Genomic DNA, 18,222 nt, shown 5'->3' with positions numbered 1-18,222 from the left:
GTGACCGTTCAGCTGCCACCTGAGTCTAGCTGTTGTCCTCTGACTTTTGCCATCAACAAGTGATTTTTCTCCTGGAGAACTGTTGCTCACTGGACATTTTCTCTTTTTCAGACGATTCTCTGTAACCCCTAGAAATGGTTGTGTGAGAAACTCCCAGTTAGATCAGCAGTTTTGTAAATACTTAGACCAGCCCATCTGGCACCAACAACCATGTGACAAGTCACTTAAATCACCCTTCTTCCCCATTCTCATGCTCAGTTTGACCATGTCTACATTCTCAAATGAGTTGCTGCCCTGTGATTGGCTGATTGCTCTAGTGTTAACAAGTTTGGGGAACAAGTGTACAAAGTTGTGGTTGAGTGTATGTTGTCAGTACACAGTCAGAAAAGTGTTTGTTGTAGTTTTTGCTACAGCTATATATATATTTTTTTTTAATTATTCATGAGTAGTCGTCGGTACTGTATCAAAAACATCTAGCTTGATTTCAGCCAACATGAAGTACAACGTTTTTAGTGTTATATTTTATTTGAATCCATATTCATGCACGTGTAAATAGAGCCTAGTGTGAAGGCTGTGCACAAAGTCTTTTGTCTTTGCATGCAGTCAGCAAACCTCTCAGTATCACACTCACCAACACAAACGCAGACAAGCAATCTGTGGTTCTCAGCAGTATCATTGGTCCTCATCAATCACGGGAGACAGCAGCAACCTTCCTGGAAAAGGAAATACGCATACACGCTGTAGTCACTGATAATACTTGCTATCTGATTCAACCCTGCATGCTGGAAACAGTCATATCTTTCTGTCTGTCTCTATGTTTGAAGGCTGTACATGACACATGTAACTGCTCTGACTTGCTTTTAGTTATAACAGAAGTAACAGTGACACTTTATTAACAAATTACCAGTAATTTCATTACTCTGTACCTGCTTTCAAATGCTTAAAAAGATGTGTAAGTGTGAATCTCATCTTAGCTGTAAGTGTTAATTTATTCTTAAACACTACATGTTACTGAATTTTACATTGCATCCATTACTGACTATAATAATCCCTGTCTCAGCTCTCTGAATGTTAATAAATCCTCATCTGATCAGCTTGCTCTTCATCTACATTTATCAGCATTAGCCGCCAAATCACTAGAGTAATATATATAATATATTCTTGGTCAATTCATGCATCTATCCATCAAGACAGTTAATGCTGAATGACTGTAAAGTCAAACCTGAACTGACTGGGCATTAATTGTTTTATTCACAATGTTTGTTTGCATTATGGAGAAGATGGTGTGTGAGTCTTACTTACTTTTTAAGGACATGAACAGAAGAAGTTTAACTGAGTTACTGTATATTTCATTGCTAGTACTCTGTCTTGTAGATGTGCTGCTAGTACAAGTCCTTTTTCTTTATGAAAACCATACATTACCAAGCATCTGCTTTTCTCTGCTTCAGTCTGCTTTTTTCTACCTTTTATGTTGTTTTTATGTCTTTTTACTGGCTTTGTTACCTCTGCCAAGCAGGATATGTTTTTGGTAGTTTTCATGTGTCATTCTTTCTGAAAACGTGATAGCCCGAAAAGTTTAGAACAAATTCTAATAAAACCTTGTTGACATGACCCCACTTGACACAATCTATTAAAATTTGCCTAACACTAACCCATCAGGATGTTCAGGGTCAACTTCATGATTTATTGACAAAATCCCATAAAACTTTAAACTATTATTCTTAAAAATGTGGTGCGTATTGTCAATATATAGAAAGTACTGCATGGGGATTTAAAATGTCATGTCACATTTGACCTTTAACCCCTCATACAAGATTAATATTGTTGATCTGAATATCTTAAGCAATAATAATGCTATATAGACCAATTTTAAACTATCTTACTGCAATACGTTGTATTGACAACATATAGGTGTAGAGGTAGTAATATATAGGGGTTATAAAACATCCCATTATGTGATATGTTATATATGTTATGTGCACCACAGTAAAAATTTATAACTGTTTAAATACATAACAGTTTAAAAACATGATCAATGTTCCTTAATATGCTTTTAAACAAAAACTTGTGATCAAAACAAACATTTTTTTAAAAATCTGCTACTAAACAATGAAATGAATGCTACGGATTTACTGCATCCACATAAATGCACAACTTCTGTCAGGAATATTAAAATGGGTTTCAACAGTGCAAATAATAAAAACCTGCACTTTGCACTTGTTTTTACTTCACTACAAACATATTAAAGTACAGTTAAAAAGAAGAAGAAAACAAATGCTTACAAAACCTTACGTACGGGTCGGTATTTATCCGGATGTATAGCTTTCTTTTAAGAAGGACGTGTTCAGTGTATGACTTTAACAAGGGCACATATTTTTTCTGAAGCTATTAATGTAAAAATCCCATTCTTACAAGATTTAAAACTAAATGACTTCTTACTTTTACATGAATACGTGCAAACCATCATCACTCGGCATTTAGATATTTGATACATTTGAAATCTTTTTCAGGTTCCTATTAAATAAGATTCCATCACATAACATTACGTTGTGAGTTCTTCAACCTGCACTTGCCATCATATACTGTCATCTCATACTGTCATCAAATGCATATCAATTAAAAAACAACAAAATCACATATTATTTTGTCTATAAGTGAAGAAAAACTTGTAAAATCTGGCAGAGTTCATCAAAAGCATGCCACAAAAATATTTGTGGAGTCGAACATCAGGCATACATCTCCGCCTTCTTGATTCTGCGTGATGTATTCGATGAAGTATGAGTCGAGCTTAACCCCTCACTGTCTCCATCCTTCCCTCTTGTTTCTCATTCACTCTTCCTCAGTTCCCTCCCACATTCTTTCCCTTCTCCTCATCCCTCTCCCTTCCCTCCCTCCCTCCCTTCCCTCTCCTCTCCTGAGTCCAAGCCTGAGATGCTCACCAGTGGCTCCTCTCCTTTGAAGTTCTTCCTCTCCCCTCTCCCTCGCTAATGGTGCGTTTGAAGTGTCACTCAACTCAAGGGCACCCAACACACACAGCTGGAGGACCAGGCATTTTTTTGCCATCTATCTGTCAGGAATGTGCTGCATCAACTTTGGTCCCATAAACATATCTGTGTACTAAAAAATGTAAATCAAATATTTTAATAAAGAGCTGTTTCCACCATATAGCCTTTAATCTGTCTGACTTGCGTATTATGGGCAACAACGAGATACTATTCATTTTTTATATATATTTTTTTTTCCTATAGTCGTTTTTGCTTAGGCAGCAAAAGTCTGTACAAAAGTATTGAACCACCAATCATTTCTTGATATTTTGCAGACTTTTTAAGTGGTCTTGAGTAATAGTTCTCTGGGCTTTTTTTGAACATTGGTACCTGACCACTTTCAGGTACCACTGTCTAATTGTTTTATGCCACTTAACACTCACCTATGAATCATTTAAGTGTAAAAAAAAAAAAAGCACATAACTCAAGAGATGAAGCCATGTTGTGCTCACACATACCAGATAATGTGTCTTTAGGCACCCTGTTACTTGCAGCCTGTCAAAACATCATTTGTTCCGTTTGTTTAATTAAATCTGCAAAAACAAAAAAAACTTTACACAGTTTGATAAGCATAAAATAGCATTTTCACAACAAAAAGCTGATTCCCAAGCAGCTGTTAAAGTTTTTGAGGAAACTGGATGAGTTCAGAAGCAAAGAAAGGATGGCAGGCCTAATAAACAACTACAACAGATGAACAGTATCTGAAAGTCATGATCTTAAGAAATGGGAAGAAAACCAGCAGGACATGAGAGATGCATCTGGCCCTTTGGCTGACATCATGGGAATACAGTTGGTTTCTATTGTTATTGATTAGTTTAGTTATATTTGCAATTTCTCGCATCAACACACAACAAGAGATCCACTTCAGAGGCTTCTGCTAAGAGCTGGGTTTGCACACTGTGAATTCATTTGGCAATTGTCTGCTGTGCTCTTATATTGGTTAGGAGGTGAAAGGCTATTTAAGTCTGATAAGACTGGATTGGATGTTTGCCTTCTCGTGTGCAGCTCTGTCATGCTATGCTATGCCACTGATTAGAGTCAGTAGCAGCTAAACACTTTCAAGCATGCAGGTGTTTACCACCATCAGATCTTTACAGCATATAATATAATTCCAGTGTTTCCCCTAATGAATATTGCTCCAGTTTGCTCAGAGAAGGAACAGCAGCAATGTTTTTAGTTGACATGGCATGGCTCGCATGGTTGGCTGGACAATGATCACACTAACAACTCTCCTCCTGTCTCTCCAGGCCACTAAGGAGGTGATAGAGCGCGAGGCTCCAGGGATGTCTCTGGCAATGCTGATGGGATCCCTCAACGTCACACCACTAGGCATGCTTTCCAGGTCAGACGCATTTTTAGTACAGACAGCACAGCAGAATCACACACACCAGAGTTATTATAACACTGCATTTTCTAAGTAATTTTTATTTCATTTTGATTTTTCGGTTTTATTGTTTGAAAATCTTTAGTTTCAGTGTTAGTTTTAGTCTTTTTCATTATTAGTGTCTATGTTCTAGGACTTATGTCAGAGGAAACATTTAAGAATGTCAGTGAATATGTTACGACAAAACACATTTTATTTTCATTTCATTATTTAATTCTCTTATCACCCTAACATGAGGAAAGTTTTCCCTTCAAAGTGATTCCAAGTTCAGACTAAACTGCAGCTCAGCTAATGTTAAAATGTCCTGTGAATCTGACATTAAAATTACTGTATTTAGAAGTGTTCAAGGCAGGTAATTAGGCAGGTTTTTTTTAGTAGACCCTCTTTCCTCATGGTTAAGAAGACCATAACACTTTTTTATTTTTATCACTTGATTTAAGGAGATTTTGGTTTTACAGTGAAAGAAGAGCAGCACCCACATTTGTCACTATAATTGAGCGTATTTCTCACAGCACTTTGTTCCGCTGTATTCATTAAAACTTTCTCTTGTCTGTTTACAGACCTGTGTGTGGTATCCGAGGGAAGACACTTATTATTAACTTACCAGGAAGCAAGAAAGGTTCCCAGGTAGGAGACACCGCAAGCATCCATTACATGGATGTAAAAAAAACAAACACAAAAAAAAACAGACTCACCTGAAGTAAGAGAGGAACATTCATATTTATGTGGTTCAAATATATACTGTACATCACAATCTGTGTGAAAGCTTCCTAGAGTGAGACCGATACGGTTTTTAAAGCCAGTGCTGGCAGACGCAGAAACACCTTTAAAAGGTTTAGACACAAAAGGGGATGCCGAGTTGAGGGGTCCAAGTAGTCGGTGGTCTCTAGCTATTGAAGGCAACCAAGCAGGGTATGCAAACTTGAGAGGAGAATCACAGGCGGGCAGGGAAGCTGACAGTTTGCTGGCACACATATAGTCTAGCAGACAAAGAGAGCTGAATTACAAAAGTAAAAATCACAATAAGGACTAGGAAACAATAGAAGAGCCCACAGTTGATACTTGACAATTGAATTATTATACGTGAGAGCTGATTTCGGGGTGTGTGTGTGTGTGTGTGTGTGCGCGCGCGCGTGCGCACCTGTCTCTCTGTCTGTCTTCCTGTCAGGTCAGTATGAATGGCCTGTTTAAGGTCATGCCAAAGGAACTCAATCAGAGTCCGAAAGTCCGAAATTTTAACTGGGGATTTTTTTGTTTTGTTTTGTATTGTTTTTTAGCCTTTTAAGCCCTATGCTGGTATGTTTTGGACTGTTGTTCTACTGCCCAAGTGCTCTTGAGCTTGCCAGACATTCTCCTTTTCTAGTAGAGAGCAGAATTTACGATTGCATTAAATATGGAAAATCGTCCAGGTTGTCATCAAAGTAGCCCCACTTCCACCACCATGTTTGATTGCTGGTATGATGTTCTTTCTATCAAATGCTGTGTTAGTTTTACTCCAGATGTAATGGGACTCAAACCTTCCACAAAGTTCAACAAGAATATTTTCCCAAAAGTCTTGGGGATCATCAAAATGATTTTTGGCAAATCAGGAAATAAAAACAGGAAGGAGGCAAACACTTTTTCACGTTTCATTATTTATTTTTTTTTTTTTTACAGTATATACCCTGGTTTGGAGCAGGTTGTGTTCATTTTTACTTAAAAATGGGCTGCAAGCCTTCATTTACGCTATGCTTCTGTGCTATACAGATTCTCTGCTGAACACGTCTTTCATACATCCAAACTTTTAAGTCTTATTGTACCGACACCGCAGAATGAAGCACTCCTGCAAAGTCGCCGCAGCACAAACTGTAATACATCACTGTCACTGGAATTTGCATGCATTCTTTTTGTGATGCTGAAAATGCGTGAATATGTTTTTATGCTGATCCTAATGCCCTGCAAAGTCTTTTTTTCCACACTGTTGGAACTGTAGCATTTGTAGGCTAATATTTAATTTAAATTTGTTTTATCTGACCTGTAAAACCTAGTTGCTCCAGATCATTAGACCTGTTTGCATATGACATGTTTGCTTACTGCCAACCAACAAAGCATATTGTAAAATATTTTAGTTAGTCCATGTAGAGTTAGAAATTTGGAGCTTAGTGAATTATTCTTGAACAGTTACTGTATCCAACTGTGTTTGTTTCAAATTTTAGGCAGACCTTTCTGTGCAAAATACCTCTTTTGAAACAAAGTAAAGAGCAGAGTTCATGGTAGTGCTTCTGGTTATTTATTGTTTTAGCTAGTTTGCTATGACCTGTTTGCCTGAACAGCATTAGCTTAATGTTGTAACACCTAAAGCTCATCTTATGTTGGATTCTGCACACTGTTGCATTTACTCATTACCCCTGTGCGTGTAAACACCAGGTGCACCATTTGTATATGGATTTGTTGTTGTATGGTGTAGTTGTGTGCCTCTGTCTGCTCGGTTTGAATGATTGATTACTTCTGTGCAGACTGATCTGCAGGTGGACTTTGGTGTTTGTGTTGTCATGGTAAGCCCACATTGATGTTTTAATTTTTCTATGTTTTGATTTGCTTTAATATAAAGGTTAGCGCATCTCTGGACAACATTACTTAAATGTCAAATGAGTGAAAATTGCAAATTGGGGACTCTATAAATTTTATCTCTGTGAGTAAGGCAAGGCAAGGCAAGTTTATTTGTATAGCACAATTCAACAACAAGGTGATTCAAAGTGCTTTACAGAGACATTAGAAACAAGAACAAATAAAAAGCATGATTTAAAATTGAATAAAACAAGCAAATAAACTAACTAACTAATTAACAAACAAACAAACAAACAACAGTATATAAAATCAAAACAGATAAAATTAGTGTAGACTGAGTAGTGGGTGAGACTTCATGTATAGCTGGCATCGTCTGTGCAAACTACTGGTAACCGCAGCAATCTGCTACCGAACGAATCAATCACTAGAAGGCTTTTGGTCCAGCATTAGATACCTCTTTGTGATCAAATTCACTTAATGACTGCAATCAGACACACCGACTAGGCAACCTGTGCAAGTGCCTTGTGATTGAAGTGGTCACCCAGAGCTTGAGGATATTGCATACTCATGTCCTGGATGTCACAAGGATGTTACTGTTCTACTTTTAACTTAGTGTAAATGAGCCATTACACTGATTGCATTACTTCTAAGTTGATAAGCAGAATCTTTACAAAGAGCTTCTAAGCAATGACAGGCTCCAAACTCATTAGAACTCAGAAACTCATTAAACTAGTAGTAAATACAACTGCAATCACTTATACAAAAGTCAGAAAACCTGTGATCACTGAAAGATAATCGAATACACCTGTGATTACTAGTAGGTCTATTTGCGTGAACATGAAAATGTCCTTTGTATACCAGAACTGTCTGAACTTTAGTTCTGTGGGTTGCATTAGCATGGCTCCACACGGAAAATAATTTCTAGAAAAGTCTGATTTTTAGACCTTACAAAGGACGGAAAAGGATGTAGGTGACTTGGTGAACAGATAAAAAGCAGGGGAAACAGGACAACAACAGTATGAGCAGTAAAAAAAACAAGCCATGGCGACACGGTGCAACTCGCTTCCTCTCTCTTTACCTCAAAAATGTACGATTAAAAGTTGCTAAATAAAAAGAAACTAGATAAATATTGGGAGCACATTCTTTGTCCACATGAGATAAAATTGTTTGGTTTATATGGGATCCAGCATGTTTGGTGCAAACCAGGGCACCAAACATGTTCACCAGAAATGAACAGTGCCAACAGTGACGCAATGAACCATTTTGCCCTGGCTTGCAAAACGGTTTAATGAATTAATTTGTGGGTTTGAGTTTATAACTTGTGCATGTGATTTCATATATGTGCTCATATTTGTTTATTGCAATGTAAAACTCTACATACGCTTGTACTTATATATACATGAACAGTGTTGGGCAAGTTACTTTGAAAAAGTAATTAATTATAGTTACTAGTTACTTCTTCAAAAAAGTAACCGACTTAGTAACTGAGTTACAATATTCTAAAAGTAATTAATTACTTGAAAAGTAACTATTGCGTTACTTTAAAAAAAACGTTGAACCCTCTGGGGTCCAGGGTATAATTGGCCATTTTTAACTACTTTTGATTTTCCCTCCACAGTTCACCTTTAAAAACTATTTACTTTGCCTTGTTTGGTATCATCCCATTTTTGGCACAACCTTACGTGTCTGAATTTACAGTTATGTTTTCATTTTGACATACTGTATTAACACAATTGATCTAAAATCACAAACATGTTTAATGAATCATATTTCATAACCTTAAATACAAATATAAATTTTCAATTTTAAAATCATATGCACAAGTTTTCCAAACAAAGTTATTTGCATCCATTTACCTTTTAAAATAACCATTTCAAACTATTTACAGAAAAATCAGCTGTTCTGCATTCAATAAGATGCCACACAAATTATTTGTGCCACTACAAAAACATAATTTCTGTCCACTATAAAGTGTACTTTTTTTATTGATCCCCGTGGGGAAATTCCTCTCTGCATTTAACCCATTCACCCAGTGAAGCAGTGGGCAGCCATTGGGTGCCCGGGGAGCAGTGTGTAGGGATGGTACCTTGCTCAGGGGTACTTCAGGGTAGCTGTTCAGGGGAATCAAACCCCCGACCTTCCGATTATGGAGCCACCACTCTACCCACTGAGCTATCCCTGCCCTATGGGAGAACATCACAGCCTGATACCTGCAGGTCTGACAGCAGCAGGTGTATCACTGCTCCTGTTTCTACCTGGTGACAGCAGTCACCTCATTGTTCTGACACACAACACAAAACTATCCACAACACTAAACACTAACTACACAAGACAACACATTAACTACACACCCCAAACACGCTAAATGTCACAAATCTCTCACATCTGAACACTTGCTCTCTCTCTTTTTCTGCTGTCTCTCTCTCTCTCTCTCGCCGTCACTCCTAAAACTTCCCCTGTTGTTTTTTTGGTTTTTTTTCTCTCATAAGCAGAGAGTGCTTGCTAGCGCTGTCCTTAGACAGTAAACGCGACTAAGCTATTGAGGAAAAAACACCGCTTATATATTGTTTATCATGACTCTGGTTTTACGTGGCCTATCAACACAATTTAAAAACTGGTAAATCATCATGTTGTTGCTTTGTCTTTAAGTGGTCATGTGATTGGCTTACCACGACTACTTTATTCTTCCTCAGTCAAACAGCAGCACCCATGCGATCGTTTTGCCCCCTTAGCTCCAGGTGTTGTGCTAGACAGTGATCGTGATTACCGTCCGCAGGAGCGCGCGCAGCTGCTTGAAGCTGTAGCGCCCAGATTACTTACAGCTACTACCGTGCAACTGATATAAGATGCGGTAAGCTGAACACATCTTCAACCTTCTGTTTGTTGAAAAATAGTAACGGACAGCATTTTGTTGTTAGTAACTGTAACGGCATTGTAACAATAGAAATAGTAATTAGTTAGATTACTCGTTACTGAAAAAAGTAACACCGTTAGTTGCTTGTAACGCCGTTATTCCCATCACTGTACATGAATTTGTTTTCACCTACTGCTGTCTCCTTCTCGACCTTCTTCACCCTCTCCGCCTCGCTCACCTGCACATCTATCTCTGTCTCGTTACACGCCCGCATCTCCTGATCGATTTTAGTATTTCTTTCAATCAATTACACCACCTCTCCCCATCTGCTGCCATATTAGTGTCTCCCTGAACAACCTCCAGTTAAAGTTAACGGTACAGGAAGCCCATTGCGGGCTTTTATTACAATGATCTCCTGTCATAAAGATAACAGGGATGTCCAGCTGAGCCAGCCGGACGAAGCCCCTTGTGTCCAACTGTCAGCTGCATACCTTTTAGCTCCTCATTTAGTCTCTTTGGCCTCATTTATGCTGCAGATATAATCCAAAGCATGTCCATTTGCAGCATTTACATATCAAGTTTTCAGCTAAATACTTTAGATCTTTCTTTTTTTTGTACAGTGAATTATTAATATGTGTTGTTGATGCTTTAATTCTGTCTCCACTGTAAAGACACTTTGAAATAATGGTGATGAGAACATGGTTTTACCCTCAGAGCCAGTAAGCTGGTAGTCTTCTATGGACTGTGTTCTGTAACTGCTTTTTATAAATACATTCTTTTTTTTTTTTTTTTTTTTTTTTTTTTTAATAAATAGGACAGGGGGAATGAGTGAGAGAGAGAGGGGGAGAGAAAGAAAGAAAACCAAAGGGGAGAAGAGACGGTGAGAAGGGGGGGGAAGAGAGAGACAAAAAAAAAAAAAAAAAACTCCTGGGTCACCTGTATGGAGAAAAAAAAAAAACAAACAAACAAAAACAAACAGAGGAGACAGCAAACAACAAAGAGCAACATAATAATAGAGAAAACAAAGCACCATCACAATAAACTAGCTAGTCATAGATATCAGTATTTACTAAGTAATAAACGATATTGTGCAGCACGCAAGATAGACAGCGCACAGTGTGCTTTGAGGCAGCAGCCAAGAAAGCTTTAGTCCGCGTCTGTGAATACCCATGTGTGCATACCTGTGTGGATCAGCATGCTTGCATTCCAAAGGTTTCTCCATGTAATGATCTGCTAGGGAGTGTGGGGGGGCCACAGCCCCGTCCTCCAGGGTGTGAAGCGGGTATGGAGGAGATCAAAACTCCAGACATCCAGAGGCCCCCAGAACACAAGAGACCATGGAAGACCAACAGAGGGGCAGCCGCGCCACTGTCCCAGTAAGAGCTGAGGAGAGTCCCAGATGAGGGCTCGCCCAGCAGCCGCGGAGCAGAAGTCAGGGGGAGTTGCAGTGACGCGCCCGTGAGCTCCGCCGGCCCCCAGCTGCGCCTGAGTGACCGAGCCCTAGGCCGAGAGGCCGGGGGCACCCCACCTCCAAAGGGGCCCGAGCGAGCCCCAGGCCCCAGGCCCCGACAAGCGGCCGCCAAGGAGTGAGCCGGTGTGTACCCGGACGCCCACCCCCAGACACAAAGAACCACCAACACACCGACACCTGAGGGAGTCCGCCACCGGCAGGGGAAGTGGTGGTGGGTGGAGATAGGCCTCCAAACCTTGGAGGGCCTGAGGTGTCCCCAGAGAGGTGGCGTCTGATACCCAACCTGACATATAGACACAGACATACAGGCACACACAGACACAAACATCCATTCCCACCCTCATGCTCTCATATGCACTCACTCCACACTCAACCAACGTGGAGACAGACATAAAGAGACGCTGTACACACAATCACACTCCCCAAGCGTACTCTACAAACCGGGTCTAGGTACCCTTGCCCCTGGAGGGGGGAATTGCACCCAGACCCAGGTGGTGTTATCCTTTTCCCTGCGGTGGGGAGAGGCAGACCACCCCGACTCCGCAGCAGCAGGGAGGCCCCACACCCCAGACCGCAGTCGGACGGCCAACTCCTCCTACTAGCCCTCCCGCTCCAGCAGGCCGCAGAGAATGGGGGTGGGAGAAGACTCCAAACCTCCCTCCACCCGCTCATTGTAGTGTTGATGCATTTATAAATACATTCTGACTAAAGTAGAAATACTTTTGATATGAAAATGACATGAAAGGATGCTCCAGTGATTTGCCAGTGGTACTTTTTTTTTATTATGTTTCAATAATCACAAGACATGAAAAAACAGAAGCAGCAAACGCGCATTTGTTGACGTGAAGCTTGGAAATCGGTATCTTCCATGATGCCGCTCAGTAGCATGCTACTTTTGGACTCTTGTGACAACCTTGTTATCCTTCCTTCTGGGTGCAGTATTAACATTTTTGCTTAGGTATCATAATTTAGGCAACAGTGTTTTTCTTCTCACATCTAGTCTAATAGAAGCTTTATATGTTAGATTCAAACTGTAATTGATAGGAAACTGATCATTACCATATAACTGCAGGTTGCTGTTGCTCTCTTCCCCCAAATTTCCATTCGTGTTGGAGTGTGGAGACATGTTATGTATTCTTAAACGGTGCTACTTAAGTGCTACATAAAAGAATAACTTAGCAAAAGTTACACTACAGTTGGAAAGTGAACAATTTTATTTCTTTCATTTCATGCTGACTTCATCATTAAAATATATGCTAATAATATTGTTGGTAACAATGTTTCAAACCATAGTGAGAAAGGCATTTCTGCACAGTGCAATGACATTTTTGTCCAGTGGGCGAATTTTGTTTTAGTTTCTTACTGAAAGCAAAACCTGCAGAGCTAATGCAAATTAATTTAGCTTTATATCATTTCAACATGGATTTACACCTTCTTATTGTAGCCATACACTGTTTAACATTTTCACCTCTCATTTCTGACAACTAAACATTTGAATTCCTTTTTGCTTTATCTATGCGTGTACAGTCATGAGCACAGCCCATGATAGAATAGTCTTTCTAGCTGAGGCCTTACATTTGACTCAAGAATATCTGGTCTAGAAGATGCTTTGTAGTCGACTCAATATCTGCAAGGTGTCCTAGTCCTGTAGCTGCAAAACAAGCCCAAATCATCACCACTCAACCACCGTGATTGACAGAATGTGGTGTTTGTGCTGATATGTTGTGTTTGGATTTTACCAAATGTGGTGCCAAACATTTCTACTTTTTCTAATCTGTCCAAAGGAAATTGTTCGAGTTGTGCACAAGATTTGACTTTGTTGAAATCTTGTGGTGTGTCCAGATGCGACTTTACAAATCTAAGCCATGCTGCATGTTCTTTGTAGAGATTTTCTCCATTAGCATTTAACATGCTAACTGAGGCTTTAGAGTCTGAGATGAAGGCATTTTGTTTTTTGCAGTCTCTTAGCATTACACAGTCTGTTTTTGGAGTAATTTTGCTACCACTGTCTTTCACTTCTGTGGCATTATATTAACACACACCTGAATGATCCAGACAACCAAACTGCCAAAACCTCTACATTTGCTGGTTATAAATTAATGCATGGAAAATATGCAAAAGCTTTATTTTTCACACAGTGTATGTATGCATATTTCGAAGACTGGGTGTGTCCACTGTCCTGTACAGAAGTAATTACATTGTTGAACAATGTAACAATGTAACATTGTTGAACAATGTAATCACTTAGTGATGATGGGAAGGAAGAATTTCCTTTTAAAAGGAAGACCCTTTGGCAGACCAGACCAGATGGGGTGCTATGTATGGAGTCTGGTTGAGTGATGAAGGGAAAGAGAAGTGAAAAATGTTGCATGGATGTTGAACTTTCAGCTATCAGCCCCCTCACCTGTGGAAACAGCTCCCAGTTGTGGTTCAAGAGGCAGATAATCTCTCTACTTTTTAGATTATGCTTCAAACTTAAATTTTTTAACAGATTTTAGAGATGGAGCTGGATTAGGTGGCCCTGTATCATCCCTTACTTATGTTACTATATGCTCAGGCTGCTGAGGTCCCATCATACATTAAGATTATTTTCTCACCTCCACAAGTTTCTGCCATTATGCATTTGCAAGCCACCACTGGCTCCCATAGTTTATGTTTTGTCTTTGACTACCCATGCACTTCTTTTTTCACTTTTCTTTCTTTCATTCATCAACCAGACTTGATAGATGGCTCTCCATTCAGTCCTGTCTTCTGAACGGTTCTTCCTTTATAAAAACGGGGTTCTTCCTGGCCACCATCACCAAGTTTTATAATAAATATTAATCATTTATAGGCATTATAATATTTACTTACAGGGGCTTAATTGTCTAATTTTTGAAGAGGTTTTTTCAAAATGATTTGGGGAAATTAAGACTTTTGCAAGGCAAGCTGTTCAAGCATCCATTTCTTGTTAAGTAAACATAATTTTACACAATTCAAAGTCTGCAAGTCCAACTCAGTGTTAAAGCAGAAAGAAATAGGCCATTTGGTTTGTTTGCATGTGTGAGGCTATGGACAGCTTTCCTTTTAGGTTTTGTGAAAGAGAAGTGGTAGCAAAAAAGTGCCTGCAAGTTTCCAGACTAAAAGAATAAAATTACAAGATACACATGGAGTGAGATTTTCAGCCTATTTTCAGGACGTGACTCAAAAGTCAGTCCCCTCTTTAGAGTACATTTTTTCTACTGCTTTGGAGAGCTTTGACCACAGTTGTGTTTAGGTTCTGTCCTGTTGCCCTTTTAGTCTCTGTTCATTACGTCTCATTTACGTAATGAACATTGCATTTCTGTTTAATTTAATTCAGTGCTGGCACTTACCGATAACGAAGATAACATCAAGATAATAGTCCATGAGATCTTTAAGATCTCTCTGAATCTCTCTCTCTCCTCTACCCCAAAACTCTTTATCTCTTGAGATCTCATCCACTCTCATCTCACTCACTACTTTTCTCTCTCCTTCCATCTTCCTGTCATCCTTTCTCACCCTTTCTCAGAACAGCAATGCCTTCCCCTCTTCCTCCATGCCTCTTTCTCTCTCCTGCTCGTGTTTCTGATCTGTTGGTAGGGATTCTGCTCTTTAGTGTTCTTGACAGTTACTCTCCTCCAGGACAAAACAGAGAATAAGAGCAGAAAAAAACCACTCCTAATGTAGCTAAACAAAAGAAAGAAAGAAAAAATTCCCAGCATGTATTACAGTTTTTCTCAAATGTTAAAACACAAAAGCCAATCCTGTAACCCAAATGACCAGTAGTCTAAACACATTTACTAAATGTAGCCACCATATTCCAGTACCATAAACACATGTCACATGAAGACACAAGTCACAAAACACAACCCTCTGTACTCATAAATCTAAACACATTTTTCCTTGCTAAAACACATGTTGCAAAACAACTCTGCTCATATTCTCAAATGAAAGCCCATGTGATGCAAAATGCTTGCCACAGTCACCAATCTTTGAACACAGGGAACACACCTGGCATCATTCACTACACACAATGTCTCAAAATTGAAGACACTTGTTGCTAATGCTGTACCCACATGTAAAAGCAAGTTCAGAGTGCACAGTATGCTGAAGGTTCCAAACAAACACAATGGATGAAGGCAGAGTCAGGGGAAGAGGAATTTGATGCAGAGGAGGGAGAAGAGCTGGCCCTGGAAGAAGAGGAGCAGGCCAATGAGGAAGAGGAGTTCAAATGAGAGGAGGAAGAGGAGCGACCAACGAGGAAGAGGAGAAGGCCAACATGGGAGAGGAGAAGGTCCAGGAGGGAGAGCAAGACAACCTCGCACCATCATTACGGACGAGATGCGAGCAACAGCTCAGCGACATGATGCCGCACAGTGATTGTGGTGTGTGTGTGGTGTGAATAACGTAAATACACTTCACACCCTGTTCATGTTTTCAAGATTACTGTTGTGTGCAATAGATTCTGTTTTTGCATTGAGTTGTGTTACAGTAGTGTACGTACATGCAGGATTTTCTATAGATTTATACTACTCATATGAAACTCACAAATCTAAATGCCTAATCCTCTGCAGAGATCTACGACGATCCGTTACTGTATAGTTTCTAAAATATGCATTGGCAGTTATGAAACAAAGAACCTTCTCACAAATTGAGCATTGTGTTTTCAATTGTTTTGCTGTAGTGTGTAATGCTGTGTATAGTGTTTACAGTTTTGACAGCTTCGAGCTGCTCTCTTGGTGTGGGAGTTTGAGTTTTGCAGTGGGAAGGTGTGGTTGTGTTTATGTAGCTTTAGAGAAGGGTGTTGTGTTTGGACATTGGGGGACCTGGTGGTAACGTTTGTGACATGTGTTTTAGCATTTGAGAAAAACTGTAAATGTGCAAAACTGTAAAGGATGAATATATCCAGGCTCTTGACACAATCCTCACTCATTCTTTAGTGGAGTCCATCCTCTGTACATCTCAAACCCACCCAGTCCTTCTCTCTGCATCCTCCAGACATGCTCAGATGTAGGCTTCAAACTCAGCAGCAAGAGACATAAACAGCCTTCATTTTGCTGAGGGGTTTTGGAGGAAAATGCACGCGAGAGATGGGGATGTAGGGTGTAAAGGTTAGCTTGCGGCTACGCAACAGGACAGACTAGCTTTCATCTACTGTTTTGAGTCCTCCTGCCTGGCTTTTTTGATGTTTATGCACATTGGTGCTGAGAATGCTGTCTCAGTAATGCATGAATTGCAGTTTAGATTTATGAAATTTGAATTCAGTCAAGCTGAGGTTAGCATTGTCAGATTTAATGCGGATTCCGATATGTACACATTAAAACAGACAGTGGAGTGGAAGAGTTGCCCCGAAAGCCCATTCACGGGCAGTGTAAAGTGTGGGGGCGATTAATAATGTATCTTCTCCATGCTTGAAATACACAGGAAGATAAATAATTTCACAGATTAGCTCTTGTCTTGGGAGTGAAGAGAATGGAGCGTTTAGCCGATGAGCCCACAGGCACATTGACACACACATACATGGAGACATTGGAGAAGGAAACTGGGATGGATGCAGAGAGGAAGTACCAGAGCAAAAGCCAATAGACGTGTAGCCAGGGAGAGGAACTGTGATTTCCTCAAATGAAATCTTTGTGCCTCAAACAGGTCGCACCTCTGTGTGTCATATGGTCAGTAGTTTGCACCCTAAAATCTCACAAACTGTATATTACGGAAATGCTTTCCTCACATGTTTAAGGCATGTTTTCTCCAGGAGCCTTCTGTCTGCGGGAATGTCAATGCATCACTTCCTGCACGTCTGTCATAACTATGATAATACGTTGCTCCCACCTTTTACCTAAATAAACTTTTACTCTCAGTACTGAGTGAAAGCCTTGAATCATCACTCAATTATTTATTTACTGTTGGGAAAATGGGGACTACGGGCAGGGAATTATTAAAAGATATGTGAACATACATGGACAAACAAGCAAAAAGTGAGTTTGTATAATTGTAGTGAGTTTGAAAGTCAATATTTGGTTTGACCATATTGAACTCTCTTATGCAAGTGTTCTTCTAATTTCTTTAATTAGTCTTCAGGATTAGTTTTCCAGGCTTCTTGAAGGACATTCAAAGCTTTTTTTTATGGATGTCGGCTACCTTTTGGTTTTTTCTCTGTCAAGATGATCTGACACTGCTTCAATAATGTTGAGGTTTGGGCTCCAGTGAGACCAGTCGATGACTAATAGTGCTCCATTGCATCTTTTTTTATCCAGGTATGCTTTTACTGCGTTGGCAGTGTGTTTGGGATCATTGTCATGCTGAAAATTAAGATTTTGCAAATCAAATACTTTACAGATATTATTACATGATGGATTAAATTTTCAAATTTAGATTATTTACTGCATAAGACCTGTTGCCCCTAATATTCAGTCAGTTCTTGAGTAATTTGGCATAACTCAGCCTTTTTTCCATGTTTCCCTTCCTTAAGAATGGCTGACAGCTTCCATTGAGGCCATTTGTGATGAAGCTTCAGGGAACAGTAGATGGATCCACTGAAGGGCCAGATGCATCTCTCAGGTCCTGGGTCAGGCACTTCTTGGATATTTTTCGTAGTTCTTAAGACCGTGGCTTTAAGATGCAGATTCCAGTTTCTTCAAATTTTAAAGGACAGAACAGGGCCAATTTTTGACTAAAAGTTATTTGGGAATCACCTTGTTGGTGTCCGACTGTGATATATTCAGTAATAATTGGCTAAATATACAATTTGAAAAAGGTTATTGCTAAGTTGGTTCATTGCTGGGTCTTCTCTTGAGTTAGATGGTTGTTTTATGCTTGTATAAATCATAGGCCAGTGTTAAACGGCTTAAGAAACAAAAAAATGGTCATGGACTGGACTGAAATGAGTGAAAAAGTAACTAATGTTCAGCGAAAAACTGGGAGA

The 18,222-nt window shown here is 39.6% G+C and overlaps 1 protein-coding gene across 9 annotated transcripts in view; it reads left to right on the top strand.

Moving 5' to 3' along the window:
* gphnb (gephyrin b) overlaps positions 1-18,222 on the top strand; it is a 112,807-nt gene that overhangs the window by 48,880 nt on the left and 45,705 nt on the right. For all 9 annotated transcript variants that reach the window (XR_014888647.1, XM_085247498.1, XM_085247497.1 and 6 more), the window contains exons 5-6: positions 4,292-4,386; positions 4,989-5,055. Coding sequence is in view for 8 of the 9 variants with exons in the window: in XM_085247498.1 (XP_085103624.1) it covers positions 4,292-4,386; positions 4,989-5,055 (162 nt within the window). In the remaining variant the exon portion in view is untranslated. The remainder of the gene's footprint in view (positions 1-4,291; positions 4,387-4,988; positions 5,056-18,222) is intronic.

Source organism: Mchenga conophoros, linkage group LG15, assembly GCF_057382185.1.
Source record: "Mchenga conophoros isolate Kocher_MC1m ecotype Shallow Benthic linkage group LG15, M_conophoros_male_GT1.1, whole genome shotgun sequence".
Classification (NCBI taxonomy): Eukaryota; Metazoa; Chordata; class Actinopteri; order Cichliformes; family Cichlidae; genus Mchenga; species Mchenga conophoros.
This window is presented reverse-complemented; position numbering and strand designations above follow the sequence as displayed.